The sequence below is a fragment of the Sapajus apella genome, unplaced genomic scaffold (assembly GCF_009761245.1).
Source record: "Sapajus apella isolate SASKATOON/1434 unplaced genomic scaffold, GSC_monkey_1.0 scaffold22, whole genome shotgun sequence".
Lineage (NCBI taxonomy): Eukaryota > Metazoa > Chordata > Mammalia > Primates > Cebidae > Sapajus > Sapajus apella.
In genome coordinates this window covers 482,096-496,882 of record NW_022436962.1, presented here as the reverse complement: position 1 = coordinate 496,882, position 14,787 = coordinate 482,096, and the positions used below count along the sequence as shown (strand labels likewise).

The window sequence follows — 14,787 nt, the reverse complement described above, 5'->3', positions numbered from 1 at the left end:
AAGTTGTGGGAATAATGAGATCACCAAGGAACAACACATGAAATGAGTGAATGAAGAGGGCCTGGAACATGAGCCCTGAAAAACTTCAAAATTCACAGACATTGACAAGAGAAGCCAGCAAGGTGTTAAGAGGGAAAGAAGAAAGCTAAGAGATATAGTACCAAAAAACTAAGGTTTGAAAGAGGAAAGGTGTGTTCAAATTCCAAATGCTACTGAGAAGTTCAGAATTGAAAGGTGTTTATGGGATGTATTAGTTATGGTTCTATTCACCTGAAATGATTGAATAGCCAAAATAACAATCTTAAAAACATTTCTTGTTTTTATCTTACATAATTACATAATAAAATTGTATTTTACACATGTAATTTTTAGCATATGCCAGTGGTCTCAAACTTTACTGCATGTTGGAATCATCTGGAATTTAAAAAAATATTCCTACCTTTAGATATTCTAATTGGTATAGGAAGCAACCAAGTAGGTGTGGGATTTTTTAAAAGCTCTCCAGGTGACTGATAAGCAGCGAAGTTTGGGAACCACTGAGATGTGGTATACATTACTGAATACTTGTGTGTGTGTGTAAATATATATATATGTATATATATAATTTTCTCATTAAAACTTTGTTTTAATGGGTCTCAAAATTCTGTGGCAGATTTTTGGTCAAGTTGTTTTCATTAGAAAGTATGGATTTGTAAAACTAATTACTTAAAACTGCCACAAGAAAAACAAAAACACCAAAGTGGTCCGTAAAACATTCTCCTTTCCTCCTGAAGATTTTATGATGCATTGTTATCATTAACCAGTCTTTTACTGTTACAATTAAATGGCCAGTTGAAACAAACAGTTCTGAGATGTTCTACCACTATTAAGACTAGGGTGGCAGGTATTAGGGATACACAAAAATAATGTATTCAGGTTTATGTAGAAACCACATACAATATACCCTGAATGAGCTAAGGATATCTCAGAGTAGTTTTGACCATGTGTAATTATTGTATTATCAACTGAATTTAGAACCTAATCTTGTTATAAGTTGGGCCAGTAGTATTTGTTGTAGAGATGTTGGAGTCAAATAGACTTGGGTTCAAATCTTGACTTTATCATTTAACAGCTATATGCTAGCAAGTTCTTCTGAATCTCAATTTCGGGTTTTCCCCGCTTTTTTTTTTAATAAAATAGATAACCATTTCACCAGATATTTATAAATATTAAGTAAGACAACTCTGCCACTTATTAACCTGTGTGACATCAACAAGTTATTCAATTTCTCTAGGCTTTGATTTTCTCATCTCTAAATTAGGGATAATAGTATTATCTACCCCTGTTATTATAAGGACTGATCTTTTTCGTGCTTAGTTCAGTAAGTTGTCACCGTCATGTAAACTTTTAGTCTGCCTGAAGGTTATCAAAATCAGAAAGTCTGACAGTCCTATCACAGGAGCTCTCAGGATTCTTCTGCAGACTGAACATAAAACCCAAAATGAACGTGGAATGGAAAGAATTCCTTTTTCTCCCCAGAACCTGGAGTAGGTCAATGTGTTCATTTTCATTTTTGTTCTTCCAAATGGATTGAGGTGATGAGGACAATACACATAATCTGGCTTTCTAGACTTAGACTTGTCTGTCTTATAATTTATAAATATTGGTTAGGATTTTGTTAGGCTGGGCTGGCAGCCAGCCATAGGGTATACATGATAAAGCACATAATAGGTGTTCACTGTAGTAAGAACCACTGTTCTCAGAGTATTCACTAGTGTCAGAGTCCGAAAGAATCATGATATGACTATATTCATGCAATTTATTTTTGTCTGCATTACCTTATATTAACTGTCTTTATACTGATTAATCTTATTTATAAAAAAAAAAGACAACTCATTGTATACTTGTCATATTTATGTATTTAATAGGCTGTGTGGAGGAGATATAGAGCCAAGAAATCTTTATGTAAAGTGAAAGCTGCCTGCAAGATTCAAGCCTGGTATAGGTGTTGGAGAGCACACAAAGAATATCTAGCTATATTAAAAGCTGTTAAAATTATTCAAGGTTGCTTCTATACCAAACTAGAGAGAACACGGTAATGTATCATAATTCTATGGAGAGTGTAAGAGTATTTGTGTGTGATAGCTAAGTCCTTATATAAATTAACACGCTTATTGATTTTTCTTTTAAATATTCATTATGCTTAATTTATATGGTTGATTTTGTTGGTATTTTCTTTATTAAGGACACAAAATATATCTCTTGTGCTGTCTTGCTTTTTTGAGATAGAGCATAGCCTTTGTAACTAATATAATCTAAAAATATTTACTTATACTTGATTAATTCAGGTTCATAAGGATTAGAGAAAGGACAGAGGTGTAGGAAGTGAATAAAATCATCTAGTTAAGACTCGCTTTTCTCAGTCGTGTTTTGGTCCATTTTGTTGGGTGACTTAGCTACTGGATAAATTTGTTTTCTTATTCATTCCTTTTTTCTTTGAATTTTATATTATTCCTCATACTCTTTGTCATTAATGATGAAGACCCTGATTACCAATCTATCTATGCTCATTGTATTTTCCTATTCCTAGCTCATTTCTTACAATCAAATTTTTAGGAACTGTTACCAGATCATCTTTTTTTAAGTTCACAGTATAAGAATTTTTCTTCACCTCCCAGAATTGATGAATTATTGCATCAATGATGGTTTTCAAGATGGTTTAAGAAAGCACACTAGTGTGAGAGGAATTTTTGGGTCAAGTCCATGGGTAGAAGCAGGGTTTAACATGTAAAATTGATCTCATGAAGATAGAAAGTAGAATATTGGTTACCAGAGACCTGGTTAGGGAGAGGGGAGAGGTGGATAAAGACAGACTGGTTAATGGGTACAAAAATACAGTAAGATGGAATAAGATTTACTGTGTAGTAGCACAATAGGGCAACTATCGTTAACGATAATTTATAGTATATTTCAAAATAACTAGAGGAATAGAATTAGAAGTTTCCTAATACAAGGAAATGATAAATGTTTGAGGTGATTGATCTCCCAGTTATTCTGAGTTGATCATTGTTCATATGTATGCTTTAGTCAAAATATCACATGTACCCCATAAATATTTACAACTACTACTTATCCGTAAAAATAAAAATTAAAAAACATATAAAGATACAGTTACTACTATCAGCTATTAAGGACCAGTATCTAATTTTCGTGTAACAGACGCTGAATTTTTCTCAATGGCATTCTGTCTTGTTTTCTAAGAAACATGGCAGCAGCCCAAGCTAATTATACTTTTTCCACATTATCAAGAACCGAGCAAAAAACCTATCCATTCTGACATTTTATCTCTTAGCATTATATTGATCCCCAAAATTTAATTTCTGGCACTCAGAGTTTTTAAATTTTTCTCCAATTCTGTTTACAAAATATCTCTACTTAAATATTTTGATGATACCCATCCTTCATTTCAAATGAAAGAGAAGTACCTGCTGCCCCTTGTACTCTCCACATTCTGTTCTTGACCACCTCCTGTCTGCTCAAAGACTCACTTGCAATACAGACTCAGATCTTATATTGTACCATTATTTCTACCATTCTCCCCTTTATCTAGGTTTTGTCTAGATCTGCATGACCATACTTTCTTTTGATCCTGTTCAAAATTCTGTGCCATATTATAGAACTTCGTATTTCTTACCCACTGGAATATTGCCAATTGTAAAACTTCTGTGTGTGTGTGTGTGTGTGTATTCTGATTGCTAGAACTTGACTATGAATTATACTTCCCACTTTATTTTTATTCTGTCATTACCTTTCTTATATTTTACTCTTCTAATATTTTAAAGGGGGAAAACAATAAATACTCATTGAATAAGTTAAAAGTAATTTGAAATTGCTTTCCAATAACTACTTTTTAGGTTTTTGAATATGAGAGCATCAGCAATTATCATTCAGAGAAAATGGAGAGCTATACTTTCTGCAAAAATAGGTCATGAACACTTCTTAATGATACAAGTAGGTATTAAAAATTCACTTGCAAATAACTACTTTAGGAAATAAAAAACAAAAAGAATGTTTTATATTTTTTAATTTTTAAAAAATCCTTCCCTGGAAAAAAGTGTTTTTAAGATCTTAGTATACATTTATTTCACACACATATTGTAGTCAATTAAAAATTATATTGACCCATAAAAATACTATTTGCTAGTTTTTAAAAACATACCTGTACAGGTATACCTTGTTTTATTGCTTTACAGATATGGCATTTTTTATAAATTGAAGATTTATAAAAATCTTCATGGTGCTTTACAGATATGGCATTTTTTTTATAAATTGAAGATTTGTGTCAACCCTGTATTGAGGTTGACCAAGTCTATTGGCGCCATATTTCCAGTATCATGTGTTCACTTTGTGGCTCTGTGTCTCATTTTGTTAATTCTCGCAGAATCTTAGGTAATTGAGGAATCTAAGGTGTGCTGGTGGTATGCTGTGTTTTTTCAAGCTACAGACAGTTTCTGTCATAGCTATTTATGATCACTGTGCTCTTTGTATTGTAGCTAGCATTTTTATTAAGTGTATTTGTCCTGTAATGTTAGTTCTTTTCCCTCTGACAATGAAAAGTATCAAGAGGATGAGGGAAAGAGCACCAGGTGTCTACTGACCCTTGGCTTACGCCTTCATTTTGGCTATAGACCTATGTGAGTGTAGAAATAATGCTTCATCACCTTTTCATATCTATGAAACATAACATTCTTAAACTATAAATCAGAATTATGAAATTCATTAACTTCTAGTGGTTTAGAAATCTTTTTATTTATATCTATTAATGTTACTTATAAATTTTTCTTTATAGAGACATCGATCTGCTTGTTTGATCCAAGCACATTTTAGAGGATATAAAGGAAGGCAAGTCTTTCTTCGGCAGAAATCTGCTGCCTTGACTATACAAAAATATGTACGAGCCAGGGAGGCTGGAAGACGTGAAAGGATAAAATACATTGAATTAAAAAAATCTACAGTTATTCTACAAGCATTGGTGCGTGGTTGGCTAGTACGAAAAAGAGTAAGTATTTTCAAGTAGCATATCTCAGTCTTATAAAGTGAAAGGACTTAATGTTAAATCGTGTTAAGAAACTTTGGATTTTAGGGAATAATTTTAGAATGAATATGATCATTAATTTGAATTCATTCAGCTGCTATAAAAGTATGTGACAAGAGCACTGACCTTCAGATTTTCGTTCTATGATCCTAGTCCTATTTCTTACAGATGTTCACCACCACAGACACAAAATAAAATTTTCTTTTGTAATGAGTCTTAACAAAGGAACTGAAAATATGAGAGAGAAGCTCCATAAGTGAAAGAGGTTAATTGGTCAACCTCAATACAGGGTTGACACAAATCTTCAATTTATAAAAAAATGCCATATCTGTAAAGCACCATGAAGATTTTTATAAATCTTCAATTTATAAAAAATGCCATGTCTGTAAAGCAATAAAACAAGGTATACCTGTACAGGTATGTTTTTAAAAACTAGCAAATAGTATTAACCACCACCAAGCAACTTTTGAGGTATTGCAACCAGCATTCCTGTGACAGCTTCCATGTCTTCAGCAAGAGAGAATTCTTTTTAGGGAGTCATGACATTTAAGCTTACAATATGTGAAGTACTGGCATCGACAAAGTAATTTGATTTGAAGTTAGATAGAAGAAATTTTTGTATTGTGTTCATTAAACATCAAGTGGAAGTCTGAAGCCTAACAGCGACTGTAGAAAGCATCTTCTGCAGAGTCTTATGCTGGAGTTACACTGTATTATTTAATATTAAAGAAGTTAGTTCACATAATTTTTTCTGATTTAATGTCACCATTTCCAAGAGTTCTGCTTGGAATTCTGTAACTTTTTTTGAGTTTAATATTTATACCCTTCTCTAATCATAAGTATGTTGCAAACCTTAACTCACTGTTATAGGGCAGTCTGGTTAAAATAGATGCTATGGTTATTTAGTAAGGTACCCAAAATATAATTTTGCTTTCTACCTGCTGAATTATACTATTGGAAATATTGTATAATAAAATATTGTAATTACTTTGAATTACAATATAAGTAATTGTAATAATTAAAAATTAATTATTCTTGCTAATTTATATAATTTGATGGTGAGGTTATACAAAAATACTCATTGATTAACTTAGGAGGCAGATATATGAATATGCTTTGTTTTTTCGCCTTCAGATTTTAGAACAGAGAGCCAAAATTCGGCTTCTTCACTTCACTGCAGCTGCATATTATCACCTGAAGGCTCTTAGAATTCAGAGAGCCTATAAACTTTACCTGGCTCTGAAGAATGCTAACAAGCAGGTTAATTCAGTCATCTGTATTCAGGTTTGCTTCTTCTCTGGAATAAAACTATAGGATATAACTTTTCCTGTTAGAAATTTTTGACATGTAGTAAACACTTTCTAATGCCTTATCTAATAGCTGTTAGGATGATTCGAAGGTTAGAAATAGATTAATGTTTTATGGCACAGTAATAAAGTTGTGAATTATTGCCTGATGTAATTGTACTCATTTGCATTCCTGCCAGCAAAGTCTTGAGAGTGCCCTGTTTCTCTACAGGCTTTCCAACATAAAGTATCAGACGACTTTCTGATTTTTGCCATTCTAATGAATGGCATCTTATTTTTGTTTGGATTTACTTGATTGCTAGCAATTCTAAATTATATTCTATGTTGGTTATTCAAGTCCTTATCTGTGTGCTTTTTTTAAAATAATTTTTGCATATACTCTGCTCATTTTTCTGTTGGATGTTCTTTTTTATTATAATTTATAGGAGTTCTTTATATATTTTGAAGAAGAATTCTATTTGTGTATATACGTTAACATGCATTTACATATAAAATATTTAGAGAAAAAAATTACAGAATAATTCATGCAATTTGGTAGAATTTATATAAACTGTAAAACAAAGACAATGCTGTACGGGATTAAATATACTCCCTTGTGTGTGCATGCACACACACACACCCCCCCACCCAACATGGACTGGAAGGATTTTTGTACCAAGTGGAGTGGGAAAGAAATGCCTCTGGGGAAAGATGAAAGATTTCTTCACAGACTTTTTTCTTCCATTTATGTATAAATGTATATTTGTATTAATTTTTTTAAAAAAATACCTTAAGTAGAAATGAAAAACAAAAGTCTATCTTTTAAACAGAGATGGTTTCGAGCAAGATTACAACAAAAGAGATTTATTCAGAAATGTCATAGCATCAAAAAGATTGAGCATGAAGGTCAAGAACGTCTGAGCCAGCAAAATAGGGCTGCATCAGTAATACAGAAAGCGGTGTGCCATTTTCTCCTTCGTAAAAAACAGGAAAAATTTACTAGTGGAATCATTAAATTTCAGGTAATTGAAACTTGTATAGTTTTAGTTCAAAACTTTAGATTGCAATTCATCTACGTGATACCTGACACTATAAAAACATAGTTATCATTTTAAAAAGCTAACGGATTCGCCAGTAAAATAACTCATAAACACTACGATACTATAATTTCATTGCTAAGATCTTTATTTTCAAATGCTCTAGAGAAGGTTTATAATCAAGAAGTGTAAAAGTATTTTAATATTTTGAATAGATTTAGACATTATTTGGTCAATAAATGCTGCCCAGTTCACATACAGGAATATTATATGTATTTCTTTTTTGGAAAATTGATTTTGCTATTTATTTGAACTTGAGATTTTAATTAAAACGTATCTGATTATGTCATACAAATTTACTGAAAATGTTTACGTTGTGAAAATAGATGTAGATATAAATAGAAAACATTGGCTATAGTCTTAAAATTACTCTGTTTTATCTCTTTAAGGCATTATGGAGAGGCTATTCTTGGAGGAAGAATAATGATTGTACAAAAATTAAAGCTATACGACTAAGTCTTCAAGTTGTTAATAGGGAGATTCGAGAAGAAAACAAACTCTACAGAAGAACTGCACTTGCACTCCACTATCTTTTGACATATAAGCACCTTTCTGCCATTCTTGAGGCTGTAAAGCACCTAGGTTAGTTTGTGTTAACACGTTTAAAGAATGTTGTAATAGTACATTGTTAACAAAAACTTCATTTTGTTGCTGTGAATTTACCTGTGTCTTATTTTTTTTTTCTTTCAGAGGTAGTTACTAGATTGTCTCCACTTTGTTGTGAGAACATGGCCCAGAGTGGAGCAATTTCTAAAATATTTGTTTTGATCCGGAGTTGTAATCGTAGTGTTCCTTGTATGGAAGTCATCAGATATGCTGTGCAAGTGTTGCTTAATGTAGCTAAGGTAGTTTTTCATTTTACTAATGAGATATTCATTGGTCAACAATAAGACCCTGCAAATTAAGCTGATGTTTACTCATCACTAGGGCTTAGATCTCTAAATTAAAATTCATTTATGTGCAAGAGTCTTAGGGTGAAAAAATGTTTAGTAACATAACTGTAGATTTAAGTACTAATTTTTGTATTATTTTATTTCATCAGTCTTTATAATATTAAAAACAATGATGACTAAAAGTTATTAAGTACTTACTACATGCTAGTATTTTTCTTTTCTTTCTTTTTTTTTTTTATTGAGACAGAGTCTCACTCTGTCGCCCAGGCTGGAGTGCAGTGGTGCCATCTCCACTCGCTGCAACCTCTGCCTCCCAGGTTCAAGCAATTCCTTACCTCAGCCTCCTGAGTAGCTGGTATCACAAGTGCGTGCCACCATGCTCAGCTAATTTTTTGTATTTTTTTTTTTTTAGTAGAGATGGGGTTTCACCGTGCTGGCCAGGCTGGTCTCAAACTCCTGACCTTGTGATCCACCCACCTTGGCCTCCCAAAGTGCTGGGGTTACGGGTGTGAGCCATCATGCCTGGCCCCATGCTAGTATTTTTCTTGCATTGTTTAATCTTCATAATAATCCTCTAAAGTAGTTCATATAATTATTCCTATTTTATAGAGAAGGAATATAATAATTATAGAAGTTAGGTTCATCCCCCAAGACCTGACTGTGATAAATGGTAGAGTTGCATTACAATTGACACAATACAGTATCTCCTGTATTATATCAAACAGTATTACCTTATTATAAGTATGTGTAGCCAAGCATGAGAAAGAAAAATATTACTATAACTTATTCTGTAATTATTAATCTGTATCAGAATTTGTCTTTTGGCTTTGGACTGGTAGCTGATATCTATTCCAAACTATGTTGTATGCAACCAAAGGTTGAAAGATTTCTCTTTCCTATCCAACCTTTCAATGACAACTCAAAGCACTTTACCCAATATTTTTATTTTGAGAGGCAGTGGTTAAGAACACAGATCTGAGCCCAAACTGCTTGAGTTTGAATCCCTGCTCAGCAGTTTATTATAGGTTACTTGGCTTCTCTGTACTTTATTTTCCTCAACTATAAAATGAGTATAGTAACAGTACTCAAAACGTTATTTTGAGGACTGAGTTAAATACACATGAATACATAAACATGCCATACGAACTGTTAGCTATGTAGTTTTGTTATTTTTATCTTAGTATCATTATTTGTTACCATGCAAATTTCGCTATGAATCTAATAATACAATTAGATAAATGAGACATGGAAAATATATCCTAGACTTATTAGTATCAAATTTAATTTGTTTTATTTTTCAGCAAGCTTTTCTTCCTTTCAAGGAGCATGTAATAGAATAACTAACTAGATCCTGCCTTTATCATTAACTTACCTATGATTAATGAGATACCACAGATAAGTTATCTTTTTCCTGAGAGAATCTTACTAAAATCTTACTAAAAATAAAAGTTTGCTTTTATTGACTTCAAGATGTTTTGTTTTCAGAGGTTTTAAATTTTATTTATTTTACATGAAACTTTAGAATTAGAGGGAAAAGATTAAAATAAAATGTGAATACACATATGTGACAGATCCATAAATGATAGTATCAAAGCTGTTTCACAAAGTCCTTTGCACTTGCTGCAGGTGGTCCAACAATTTGGCTATAAGTATGGATTGTTGTTTTTTGGTTTTTTTGTTTGAGTTGTTGGTTAAGTATGCAACTTTTGAATATGTGTTTATTACAACTTTTAATTTCATTCTGTTCTCTTCAAGTATGAGAAAACAACCTCAGCAGTTTATGATGTAGAAAATTGTGTCGATACACTGTTGGAGCTTTTGCAGATGTACCGAGAAAAGCCTGGTAATAAAGTTGCAGACAAAAGTGGAAGCATTTTCACAAAAACTTGTTGTTTGTTGGCTACTTTATTGAAGACAACAAATAGAGCCTCCGTAAGTATTAATCAGTTACATTTCTTTAAGATTATTTTTCTGTAGACTTAAGTCTATGACTTTTATAGTTTTCCTTTAGTAATCAGTAAAATAGGATTTTATGTGTGTTCAGACCTGTTTTCTGCACTGATAAAATGAGTTCAGGATATATGTATGAGTTGTTTCCTTCTGACATGTTAAAGAAACTGAATTCTGAAAATACAATTTATTACAGCCATATAAGTAACCATTTCCCATTTACTGGAGAGAAAAATTTCCTAGCAAGATAGAAAACCATATATGTATAACTTCTTATGCTCCTGTTGTAACCATAATTGTATTTCAAGCTTTTCTACGGCAAGACCTCTGAGTCATTCTTTTTAGGTGACACAGTTAACATAAGGGAAGCCATAGGCCATGATTGGACTGTGGCCTTTATCCTGATAACAGTGGGAACCACTGCAGGGTTTTAAGCAAGGGAATTATATTTTCCAATTTAAATTTTAACAACACTAGCTTCTGACTGAAGAATGAATTTTGGAGCGTATATGTGGATATAGGGAGACCATTAAGGAAGGCGGCAAGTGTCGGTATGTAGTGGTCTAGCCAAGAGAATGTGCTTGCCTTAGGATTGTGTCACTGAGAGATAAGTAGAAGACTTTGGAAACTTTGCAGAGGTAAACTTTTCAAGACTTGGTAACTGGATATGATAGATATGTTGACTTGACTATATTCCTTCTTGTATTCAGTGTGGAGTTAAGTATGCAACTTTTGAATATTTATCTTCTTTATGATTGCCTTGCAAATTAGCTCGTAATTTAAATCAATCTACCTGCCAACTTGGCGAGGTTTCTTCTTGATTATTCAAAGCTAATAGTTTACTGCATGATTTTTATTTATTATGTTTGATTTTGCTAGTCCAAAAGAGATGTAATTTTAATTCTTATTACTTTTTAGTAACTGTACATTTTATTTTGTAGGATGTACGAAGTAGGTCCAAAGTTGTTGACCGTATTTACAGTCTCTACAAACTTACAGCTTGTAAACATAAAGTGAATACTGGAAGATTACTTTACAAGCAAAAGGATTATTCTATAAGCATTCCTTTTATCCCAGAAACACCTGTAAGGACCAGAACAGTTTCAAGGTAAGCAGTTAAATATAGTCTATAAATTTGTGTCACTGTTCATTCATTTAACAGATATTTATTCAGCACTTACCATAAACAAGATGTGCTTGACAATGGAGAAAACAACAAATGAATAAAAATGAAATGTTTGGTAATTTTAATGGAGGCAATCTTGGTAAATAATGAAATAACATTACACTAGCATGCTGGGCAATTTCAAATGCTCATTTTACATTTGCAATTATTGGCAAAAAGTAAAGTCAGCTTGGTTGTGTAATTTTTTTTAGTAATATGCAGCTGTATAGGTATGGAGAAGGCAGATATTTTGACTCAATTTGAAATCCAAGTAGAATTTTTCAGACTAGTTTGGTAGGAGAGAAAGACAACAGTTAATGGCATTGGCAAAGGTTGTGGTAATATTGATGCACCTGAGCTAGATACACAAGAAAGTAAGAAGAGCATTCTGGTGGATGTTGGGTATGTGTTGAAGCCAAGTGAATTGGAGATCTCAGTTTGGTAGAAGAGCTGGTTCAGTGACTGTTAGAGCAGGTGACATGGGTGAATCAGAAATGGTGGTTGGAGAATGGAAGTCTCAAATTAAGATTTTAGTGGTGGCACACTTTCTGATGATGACAAAGTCTAGTATGTGATCATATGAAAAGAGATTGGTTAAGGTAGAATTGAAAGAAAGTGTGGCAAAAATGGAATTGGTTATTGGCTTTTTGGCCACATACATGTGTCTGTTGCTGAGAATTGTGACAGGAGGTAAGAGGAGACCAAGAACCAGGTTTACAAGGAACAAGACACTGAGAGTTTGGTCAATGACCAAAAGGCAGTGGTCAAGCTAAATAGCATCAGCTTCAAAGAAGCCAGCATTATTTTTTAGAAAGGATGGAGAGAAATAGTCTGGAACTAGTGATGGGCAATAACGTGAAGTTCTCACCTCTTTGAGCAGTTTGTAAGAGAAATGATATGTTCAGCAGTAGCCACAATTCAGTGAAGACAAAAAAGGTGTAAGTAACGCTTAAGAACTTTATTAATGCCAGAGTTGTTTTTTTGTTTTGTTTTGTTTTTTTAAACAGACTTAAACCAGATTGGGTTTTGAGAAGAGATAACCTGGAAGAAATCACAAATCCCCTGCAAGCTATTCAAATGGTGATGGATACGCTTGGCATTCCTTATTAGTAAATGTAAATATTTTCCGTATGTATAGTGTAAAGAAACATTAAAGCTAATCATGAGTATATAAAGTGATTTTTGCTCTCTGTGTATAGCTTTTAACATCTGACTTTGTATTTAAAAAAAAAAAACTGTTCATTACATTCTTCATTCTTTTATTATTTATAGCATTATGCATGTAACAAACTAATATGTCATAAGATGATCATGATATTATTCCTTTTATCTTAGAGTAGTTTGAATGTAGTCCTATTTCTAAAAGGAAATAATAGCTGATTATACCTTTTTTATAGGTAAATTGAGGAATTTTTATAAAACAAATGTTAGAAATTGAAGATCCGTCTACTCACTAAGAAGTGAGACTAGGATAAAATAATCCCACAAATCCGTATCAATGACATCCTTATCCATATCTTTGACTGGTTAAAGCATCCAGATACACAAGTGAGCCCTTCTAGGCTCACAAAAAGAATACACCTACCACTGTATTTACTAAAAAATCTTAACATTGAACTGATGGAGGTTATGATTTGAAGTGGAAGGAACGTAACTATTGCTTATAATAGAATTTTGTGTAGTTACATACCACAGACCTGAAAATGATTCGGTATTGAAATGTAACTTTTTTTTTCCTACAGCTTTGAGTTACTGTTACTAGTCTCTGTGGTTTCAGGGCCACAGATGTCTAATTCTCATGGCTGAAATCTGTTAGAGTCTCAAAGTCTGCCCCTATATAAATGCCATAAAAGTGTTTTACTGTTCAAAGTAAATCAGTAGTAGCTAGCAATTGAGAGACTAACTACTTAATATATAACTTGATTAGAACAACTTAATTAAACCTAATTTGTCTAAAATTACTTTCTTATAATTTGGTTAGGATAGATCTAAATATATTGGTGCATTAAAGAGTATGTGGAAATTGACTCTGGAGAATTTTTTTCTTTCTTTTTGTTCCAATAAGGTGTTTTGGAAGCTTTTGGGACTTCGTATTTTCTAAAAAAAAAATTTTCTGACTCTTTTATTGTTTTATCTTTCTTCTTCACTTAACAGAATTTGAGCACCATGAAGTAATCTATTCACTTTGATAAGTTATACTGCTAGGACATAATTAACCAGTGTAAAATGTTGTTGATGCCAACTTCCTCTAAGATAGATATAACCAATTAATAGTTGCACAAGAAATATTTTGATGAAGTTATACATGCAAGAAGATGACTTCCAGATATTAAAACAGTTTTTCTGTTGTTGAATCTCAGGTCAATAATTTTTAATGGGCTTTTAATTCACACCCTTCCTCCCCTAGCTCAGCTGTACTACTAACTGCTCTTACAGCAGACAGTAACGTCAGTCTTACCAGAGCTTCCCCTTGGCCCATTCCCAGGGAAATGTGTTAGATTTGACAGATAAAGAATTATAGGGCTGTTCTTGCTGCTTATGATGGGAGTGCATCCACAGCTTGAATTTGACTATAAGGGGTAAAGTTATGACCTGCTCTGAAATTCCTTTAGGAATGTACACTGTTAGATTTAATGATATGCGTATTATATCTTGTGCATTGATAACACCCTCACTAGTATATTGAGCTGCAGTTTTACTCCTAGGGCAGGCAAGATAAAAGAAATGTCTCAAAATATGAAAGATAAAAAGTGGTATAACTATCAATCCCCACTCTCATTTTCACTTCCCAATCCTAGATGCTTTTTTAGTAGATCCTTACTCTGGTTTGCCTAATTGCATATCTGTTTATTTAATAAAGTTAGCCAGCTTCTCAAACATTCTTCCTCCCTGTTTTATTTGTGCCTTCTATATATAGATGAGTAGTGTTATCTTGTTGTGGTTTTAATTTGCATTTTCCTAATACTAATTATGTTAAGCATCTATTCTTTTTTTTTTTTTTTTTTTTTTTTTTTGGTATCTATGTGTTCTCCTTGGTGAAGTGTTTATTCAAGTCTTGCCCATTTTAAAAACTGAGTTGTTTGTTCTCTTATTAAGTTTTGAGTTTAAAAAAAAGCCTCCAAATAAAAATTCTTTATTAGATGGGTAATTTACAAATAGTTCTAGTCTGTCACTTTTCATTCTTTTAATAGTGCCTTTTGAAGAGCAAAAGTTTTAAATTTTGATGGAGTCCAATTTATATTTTTCTTTTATTGATTATACTTTTGATGTATTATATCTAAAACCTCTTTGCTTAACCCAAGGTCATAAAGATTTTCAACTA

At 32.5% G+C, this 14,787-nt stretch overlaps 1 protein-coding gene across 2 annotated transcripts in view; it reads left to right on the top strand.

Moving 5' to 3' along the window:
• The window catches only part of ASPM (assembly factor for spindle microtubules), a 62,468-nt gene extending 48,922 nt beyond the window's left edge, over positions 1-13,546 (top strand). For both annotated transcript variants that reach the window (XM_032288615.1, XM_032288614.1), the window contains 10 exons: positions 1,908-2,074; positions 3,894-3,990; positions 4,829-5,038; positions 6,209-6,358; positions 7,191-7,382; positions 7,847-8,039; positions 8,148-8,302; positions 10,106-10,282; positions 11,242-11,408; positions 12,473-13,546. In XM_032288615.1, the coding sequence (XP_032144506.1) occupies positions 1,908-2,074; positions 3,894-3,990; positions 4,829-5,038; positions 6,209-6,358; positions 7,191-7,382; positions 7,847-8,039; positions 8,148-8,302; positions 10,106-10,282; positions 11,242-11,408; positions 12,473-12,575 (1,611 nt within the window). In that variant the 3' untranslated portion in view covers positions 12,576-13,546. The remainder of the gene's footprint in view (positions 1-1,907; positions 2,075-3,893; positions 3,991-4,828; positions 5,039-6,208; positions 6,359-7,190; positions 7,383-7,846; positions 8,040-8,147; positions 8,303-10,105; positions 10,283-11,241; positions 11,409-12,472) is intronic.
• Positions 13,547-14,787: the final 1,241 nt, after the last annotated feature.